The sequence below is a fragment of the Numida meleagris genome, chromosome 8 (assembly GCF_002078875.1).
Source record: "Numida meleagris isolate 19003 breed g44 Domestic line chromosome 8, NumMel1.0, whole genome shotgun sequence".
Classification (NCBI taxonomy): Eukaryota; Metazoa; Chordata; class Aves; order Galliformes; family Numididae; genus Numida; species Numida meleagris.
In genome coordinates, this window is record NC_034416.1 from 16,570,888 (window position 1) to 16,579,328 (window position 8,441).

The 8,441-nt window shown below is 56.8% G+C and overlaps 1 protein-coding gene across 1 annotated transcript; it reads right to left on the reverse strand.

Annotated features, from left to right (window-relative positions):
• ATP1B4 (ATPase Na+/K+ transporting family member beta 4) lies at window positions 782-8,312 on the reverse strand. Its single transcript, XM_021406027.1, has 10 exons — window positions 7,950-8,312; window positions 7,770-7,822; window positions 6,234-6,396; window positions 4,850-4,978; window positions 4,295-4,399; window positions 3,725-3,921; window positions 3,055-3,111; window positions 2,575-2,670; window positions 1,822-2,004; window positions 782-1,697 (listed from the first exon to the last, which is right to left on the reverse strand). Exons 1-9 carry the CDS (start codon window positions 7,951-7,953, stop codon window positions 1,843-1,845), a joined length of 966 nt encoding a protein of 321 aa, XP_021261702.1. The 5' UTR covers window positions 7,954-8,312; the 3' UTR covers window positions 782-1,697; window positions 1,822-1,842.

Here is an 8,441-nt window from a genome sequence, read left to right on the forward strand (position 1 = left end):
CGGGGAGTTGTTAGTGATGGGCCCCGCTGCGGAACGCCCGCTGCTCTGCTGCAGCACGTGCACTGCGGCCGCGGCTCCGTGCTCAGCTTGCAGATCTGTCTCACACCACTTTTGCATCGCTTGCTGGCTTATTTTGCTGAAGGGTGGCAGTTTCCTGGATGCGCATGTATTTTATAAAGGGCTTTGGACTTCAGTAGAAGTCAGAAACTGAGCCGGTGCTGTAAGGTGGTAGCATGAAGGATGGTGTATGCAATCCTCCGGCTGCTGGAATGAACTGCTGAGCGCAGAGCGTGCTTATGGAAAACAAAGTGAACGCTGGTGGTGGTGCAGTTCTGCTTTAGCGTAAGTGGATGTGCATGCGGTTTCCCAGGGCCTCCCGGTGGCCCTGTGGGGTGGCCTGAAGCAACGGGGGGTTCTTTCCTTTGGAATCTGACAGAAGCAAGAGTGCTTTAACAGACCTACAGCAATTGTGACACCTGTGGTTGTAACTTCTTTCTGACGCCAAAAGCAGCGCCACTGCAGTGTCTTCATCAGCAGAGGCTGTTCTCTGGTTAATGGTTTTAATGGTTTTTAAGACACGGCTTTTGCTGGATGGTCAGCTGTGATACCGTATCGTGAGACTTCACTGCACCGAGCTTCCGAGCTCTTTGGCTCTGGGAATTTAGCGGTGCTCAGGGCTCACCGCTCCCGGTACTCACAGCTGTGAAGGTCTGTCCCCTGCAGGCAGCACAGGGGCTGAAGTCACAAATCCCACTCGGGTTTTAAGAAGGATACCACAGAGTTAACTTGACAGTAGTCACTTTATTTTTAATAAATACAAAAAGGGCTTCTGAGAGACTTATACAGATGAGCAGTGATGGCAGATTAAGTATCTGGACGAGGATGTGGGGCAAACACCGCAATGCTCTCGTTCAGTCAGTAGTTTTAGTAAGTGTGCTTTCCTAAGTGCATGGTCCTAAGGTGTCCTGTCCTGATTGTAACGGAGAGGTGAAGTACGCTCTCTGTATGTTAAATAGGAAGGCGTGTATAATAAAAGATCTCATTTTCCAAATAATCAAAACTAAAGTGAGTCTGAGTGCCTGTAGAAACAAAGTGTTTGCCTAGATGCTGAAATCACCGCTGTGCCTTGCTGTCCTAGGGAACAAAGATAGTAATTAATGTGATCATCGTTAACACGGAGCAGGCCTTGTGAGGCCTCTCAAGGCTGGCACAGTCACACTGCTGGCCCAGGAGCTGGGGCTGGGGCCAGGTGGCCTTGGCTTGCAGCATCCTGCATGGGCCGGGCAGGCAGAGCTGCAGGCAGGGTGCTGCTGCTGCCTGCAGTCCCAGTGGCATTTTGAGGTTTGCCATTATGTCTTGTTAGCTGTCATCTCAAGCATCATCCAGAACGTTTGCTGTTTGGTATTTGAGCAGGAGTAGTACTGATAAACCACCATCTCGTTAGCTGTTGCCTGAGAAGTGCACATAAAACTATTGTAAAGATTAAAATTTAAAGTCCAGAAAAATGCATTCCACAGAGGTCACGTGTAAAAGATCTTATGGAAAAGGTGTTCAGGTACCAGAGTTCTTCTAATAAGAACTGAAATGCTTTTGCTGGTTCTCTGCCCAGGGTATAACTTTTAATATTTGCTAACCATGATTTACATCAGGTGCTGAAAGATGTGGTTCCACGCTGGTGCATCTCATTTGTTTCCTAACTATAAAAAAAAAAAAATAAGTTAACAAAAATTTCCGTGTGCCTGTTTTCCTAGCAGAAGAAAAAAAAAAAAAAAAAAGGCTGTCTTTATGCTTGAAAAAGGAAAAGCCTCTGACTGACTTAACCTCACGCCCCGTGTTTGCTGGCTACTTTCCAATGCTGAGAGTGAAGATGATCCGGCCCAGGAAGCGGTCGCTGTTAACGTCATTGATGATCCCTTTCCCATTCAGCCTGCACTGAATGGGGACCAAACTATTCCTCTTCACATCTGTGAAGTGCATGGCCACCAGGGGGGACGTGTAGTTGACCTGAAAAAGAGGAAGATGCGTTGAGTGCCATTCTTCAGGGAGCAGAAAAGCAGGCAAGGCTCTGTCGCATTCGGTGAATACCTCGGGTAATTCCTTCACCGTCCTGGGGCACCTCAGTGCTTTTTCCTGTGCCCACCATCACTCCAAGCACCGAAGCAAAACCCCTGGCAGCACAGGCTGTCCCCATCAGGAACTGTTTGACTGCCCTGTGCCAGCTGCCCGCCTTGCAGGGGTTCTGGCACGTCTGCCACTGTGGGTTCTGGGGGGCTTTCCCTCTGTGCCACCCCAGCACACCCTGCCCCAGTGCCCTGCTGCTGGCAGCTCTGGGGCCCTAACAAAGCCTGTTCTGGGCTGCAGGAGCTGAATGTGACCATCCCCGCTGCTGGAAGGGGGAAGCGGTGTCCCCGAGGGTTTTCCTGCAGTTTGTCACAGACAGAAATAGAGCCTTGTAATCCCAGTGCCCGTGGCCTCGCTCCTGCACCTGCTCAAAATAGCCAGAAAGCACCTCTGCACCCGCTCCTTCCCAGGGAGAGGTAGCACAGCTGCTGGGGCACCCGCATCCTTACTTACGTGCGTGAGCTTGCCGTAGTAGGGGTAATACATGAGGTCAAACGTGCCATTCCCAGGGTAGAAATCCACCGACCTCAGATCGCTCTCATTGCCTTTCTGGGATTGAAACAAAACAAAGGTACCCGCACAGCGTGTGGGAAAGAAAATCACTCCCCTTGCAGGGGGCAAAGGAGCTTTAGCCCCTGTCTCCTGCAGCTCCCCACCCCTGCTGCAGCGAGCCAGAGAAACCTGTGCTCGGAAGGCACGGGCGAAGGTTGCAGCGCGTGCTGTGCTGCCTGCAGCTCTCTGTGCCTGGCTATTTCACTGTCACAACAAGGGTACGGCCCAGCTGGGCTGTGTGGGAGCGTCTCCTTCCCCCGGTGCCGCTTGCGGGGCGCTCTCGGGGTGGGGGCTGTGAGGGGATGCAGCTGTTCCCAATTCCTGACCATGGGATAACTGGAGGGGGTGTGAGGGGCACACGCGGCTGAACTGAGGGCATACCTGCACTTTGCAGTCCACGCTCACGGGGACCCCAGCGCCAGGGCGGTAGCCTATGATCTGCAGAAACAAAAGACATCCGCAGCTGTATGTCGTACAGTGCCACGCGTGCGCTGCCTCCCTTCCCAGGGCTCTTGCTCTCGTTGGCCACATTGCTCAGGAGGAGAGCAGTGCGTCTCGCTGCCCCGCGCTGTGCCACTTGCCCGCGCCCGAGCCCTGGGTGGGGGCCTGGCAGGAGAGGCAGAGTGGAGAACTGGGAGCATCTCTGCTGCGACACAGCCACCTCCGCGCACAGCTTGCACCCCTTTGTGTTTGTTTTGCCAGCAGCATACACTGAGCTGTCCTGGCATTAGAAAATTGCAAATGAATTTGGTTCTGTGAAAATGCCCGTTATGAAGAGACAGCTTGGGGTGCAGCATTAAAGCTCGGTTCCTCCCTGAGAGGAGTGTGGCACACATCCTGAGAGCTCCCAGCCCTTCATCAAATCAAACCCAGCCAGCTTTGTAGTGCTTCTTTGTGATACTTTCTGGCAGGTACAAGCCAGCAGGTCTGATTTCTCCTTCCCTTTTCCCCGGACGTGGGAACCTGCTGAGCTTCAGGCCCTGCACAGTCTTTATTCTGTCCGCTAGGGTACACTGAAGGGAGGAACAAGGACAACCAGACTGTTCCGTACCCGGTTCATCTTCAGCAGGATGCAGGGCTGGCCTTTAGAGAAGCCAAATGTCGGATCCTCGATCCCTGAGCAGTTCTGCAGCAGTGAGCGCTTGAACTGGCAGGCCTTCTTCTCCTCGCTGTCGTTGCCCCCCTGGATGAAGTACTGTCCTGGGACGCACTCGATATTCTTCTCCTCTTGAAGTTTGTCATCATAAGCTAGCAGGGACCAAGAGACTCGTTAATACTCCTCAAGACCTGCTCAGATCCATGTTCTGAGGGCATCCAGATGGCAAGGATCACACCCAGGAATAGGTGTGGAATAGGAAGTTTTCCGCTGCTGAAGCTCCCGAGGCTCCCAAAGCCTCCCCTTCCAGGCAGGAGCTGAGACACCCAGAGCTCATCTCCCTGCGAGAAGACCCCTCTGCACGGGGGCTGGGGCTGCCCTTACCCTGCCCAGCTCCAGAGCTGGGCTTGTCACCACGCCAATGCCACGTGTTAGCTCAACCTTCACCCCGTGCTGCATCCCATGTGCTGCACCACACAGCCCTGCACTGCACAAAGCTCGCCTGCCCTACAGCCCCGTGCCCACCTGCTAGGAACTGGTGCATGCTGTCCACATATGGCTGCCACGTGCTGGGCTTGGAAACGTTGAAGGCAATAGTAAAGCCGTTCAGGTATGGTCTGATCATTACTCCTGAGGGCGAGACAAGTGCTGTTAGAGTGGGGCAGGGCTAGCCATGGGCCTGGGGCACCCACTGCAGGGCTGGGTGCACTCCAGGTAGGCCAGGCTCCAGCTCCCAGACTGTTCTCCTCCTCTTCCTCCTCCTCCTCTTCCTCCTCCTCCTCCTCCTCCTCCTCACAGCACATAGCGGCCGAGGGCCCCCACACTCCCAGCCAGAGCAAGGCTAGGCCTTGTGTGCTTCCCACCAAGAGGAGAACCCAGGGAAAATGCTGGTTCTGCCATGGGGAAAGGAGGTTTGGAGCATTATCTCATCGCCACTCCTCCAAATGATATTACATACAGCTACTCTTGATTGGCTCCAGGAAGATCTGAGGTATAAATGGACAGCACATGAACACATATTTATTCCTGCCTTCCCCACCCTTCCATTGCACCTGCCCCGTGTGGGCGCTGGGGCCGTACCTGGTGGAGACACGCGGTCCCGGTAGGTGGGTGTGTAGGGGCTCAGGGTGAGCAGCATCACATACATGCAGAAGGCAAACATCCCCGCCAGACACGTGTAGAAGATGAAATAGAACAGTAAGATCAGGCCTGCAGAGTAGAGGGCACGCAGCTGTCAGCACAACCGGAGCACTGCCTGCAGGGATGCACGGCTGCTCCGGAGCACCGAGCCCATGGCAGGGAGCTGTCAGCCCCTGTACCCTGACCGTGGGATTTTGGGCCACCAAATGGACACGGTGCTACCGAGGCCCTGGGGATGGGACAGCCACCATCCATTTTGTGACACAGCCCTTCCGGAGCTGGGTCGGGCACGGAGGTGCTCCCACCCCAACCCGGGCTGCCTCAGCCCTGACGTCCACGATCCGGGGTTTGTTTTCCTCGGGGCCGGGCTGACGGCCGAGGACGTCTCAAGAGGCCGCAGCCTATGAATAACACCCCTCGGCTCCGAGCGAAGCAAAGCCTAACCCAAACATTTCCCAGGAGAAACGTGACAGCGGCGCGGGGGGAGCCCTGGGAACACAGCTGTGCGCAGACACGGGGCTGGGAACCACTGCGGGCCTGCGTCCCGCTGCGGGCTGCGCCGGGCGGATGGGGCTGCCACCGGGGCACCGAGCTCTGATGGCCAGGATGTGGCACCCCGGGCTGGTCACAATCCTCCTCATCACCCGTGACAGCAGAGTGTGAAATACAGCTCCGTTCTCTGTTACATCTAATGCTCTCAGTGATCCCCCAGGCCCTCCAGGGCTGTGTAAGTGTGTGAGCCCACCCGTGGGGCACGGGGTGACGTACCAGCAGCTCACTGTGCCCTCCCCATGCCTGTAAATGCAGCATGTAAATGCTCCTGGAGCTGCATCCACCCCCACTGTGATGCTCTGCTGCGGGCACCATGCAGTGCATGAGGAGCAGGAAGGGGACGGGGATGGGGACCAGATGGGGACAGGGATGGGCAATGGGACAGGGACAGGGATGGGGATGGGCCTTCCCCAGGCACCTTGCCGGGTGAGGGGTTATTCCCCACTTGCAGAGGCAGGAGCCAGGTGGTGGTTGCAGCAGGGCTGGGCCCTGCGCTCGCTCGGACTCTTCACACCTTCCCAGGACGCGCTCTGGGCAGCCTGAAGTCTTTGTTTATGCGTTCTGGATGAATTCTGGCATCCAGACCAAGGGTGATTTTCTGCTCATCCTCACACCCCCGTTCACAGGCTTTATTGCTCCCACCGAATCTGCAGCCCTAACAGCTGGAACGGAGCGGTGGTCAGGGCTAGCAAGGACATTCCCAGGCAAGTGCATCCACCGTGAAGTAGAAAATGCAATGACTGCTGAAAATGCGGCTCAAGCAAGGACCTACCCCAGCTCTTGGCTGTTCTCCCCATGCAGGTTCTCTCCTCTGGGTTCCACAGGAAAGTCTTCATCTCCCCGGCCAGGTCTGCCCATGTTTTGTTCCCCATCTCTGCCTTGGTCTCTGCCTCCCCTCTGCCGGGATCCTGCACTTTCTCTTCATGCTTATTTTCCTGGAAGAGTTACAGAACACAGCCCCCACAGGCAGCCTGAGCATCTCATTGGCCAAAAATAAATGCAAAAGCACTTAATAGCTGGAAATGTTTCAAATTTCCATTTTCCCATCATCACTCTTGAGTTAAGGAGAGGCTGTTTGGGGCTGTTCTGACTGAGGCTCGCTGAGATCCTGGCGTTCATTTTCCCATGGCACAACATCGCTGCGGCCACCCCAGGTGCCCCCCCCGTTCTCGCATGTACAGAGCTTTGTCTTTTCTGACACGGCCCCGGGACAGCCTGCAAGCAGGGAGAGCTGGGGCTGTTCCCACACGTCTGCACCATCTCTTATTGCAAGCCCACGTTTTCCGTGTTACCGCAGATGACACCAGGCGGCATTGTTTAAGAGACCATCCACTTTATTTCTCTTGGCAGGGTGTAGGCACTGCTTGCAGCTCAGGGCTCGGCGTGGCCCCGGAGCAGGGTTTGGGCAGCGGGACAAGTTTCTCCCCAAAGCCGCCCAGCCTCGGGTGAGCAGCCTTTGTTTCAAGGTCGGATGCTGGGTTAGGACACCAGATGGAAGGCACACAAAGCAGAACCTGGATGCAGTCTGTCGTCTCCCCGTGCAGTAGCACAGGGCTCAGCGCTGCTGGCTGGCTCTGGCCGTGCCCATCTCCCCAAGCCCAGTGTGAGTGCAGCCCCGCAGCAGCTGCACTGGCACTGGCACTGTGTTTGTGCCCAGGGCCATGGAAACCCGCTGGCCGCAGGCACCTGTTGGCCCAGCGATGTATTTATACCCCGCAGGTTGCCTTGGGACACGGCCAATGGCTCAGCAGAAACTCTGGCTCAGAAATGCCTCCGAATGGAGGGGACTGAACTCTACTCAGATATACAGACAGGGCAAAGCAGTGAGAAACAGGGAGAGACATGGGTGTGCTGTGCAGGCGGCTGCCAGGACACCTGCAGGGACAAGTGATGAAGGGGCAGAGGACAAGGAGAAAACCGTTCTCCCCCTTCCCGCTCTCCTCCTCACTAAATGAAGGAATTATGGCACGGGGAACACAGGGCTCAGTGCTGCAGATCCGGCACCCGGTGAAGGTCCCTTCCTGCTGGCTCAGTGGTGAGCAGAAGGGGCCTGGGCAGGTGGCCAGGCAGTCCCTGCTGCAGGGTGCTGAGGGTGGGCAGCTGGCAGGGACGGATGGGCAGCCACAGGGAGCTGCACAGAGCCCTTATGGGTGAAGCCAGCTCCGTGCCGCAGCCCCACCAGCCTCGCAGCCCCTCCCTCCTGCACACAGGGCCTCCCTTCTGCAGAGGCACCGAGCAGAATTTCCAAAAGCAGAGCTGCCGTTTTCCCCCCTGTGATACGAGCTGCTGGGCAGCCCCTGACACTTACCGGCCCCCGGCGGGTGCCTCCCTCGGAGGCAGCGCTCATCTCCATCCCCGGCTCTGAAACGCAGACAAACGCAAGCGTTAGCACCGCAGGAGCGCAGGGCCGAGCCCAGCGGCTTCGTGCCCAACACGGGGCTCCCGCTCCCCTCCGCAGCCCCCAGCCCCGCCGCTGGCTCCAGCTGACCCATGAGGCCAGGAGACCCCCGCCTGCTGCGGCCGGTGAACCACGCTGCTTTGGCTCGCTCGCCCAGAAGACTTTGGTGCTCAGCAGCGGATCAAAAAATAACTTGCTTTCATAAGAGGGGTGAGCTCAACGCAACAGGATCCCGTCCTGAGTGCAAGGCCCTGCCGCCTGGTGCCCTTTGCAGCCGTACTGTACTGCTGGAGGGCCTCCAGCAGCGGCAAGCATCCGACATGGGAATGCGGGTGCTGCGGGGAGAGGGGTGTCTGTTCACAAACACCGGCACATCACTAGGGCTCTGTGTCTGCACACGTGTGCCTGTCAGTCACTGCTGGATCCTGCTCCATGTCTGCAACCCCCCCGTGCAGAGCGGGGCAGCAGAAGAGCAGGGTGATAATTATCCCGTTGCACCAGGGAGCGCAGTGTCGGCTCCCGGCACCAGGTGGGGCGGGAGGGAGGCAAAATTTCCCTTGTCAATGAGTTATGGGTGCAGAC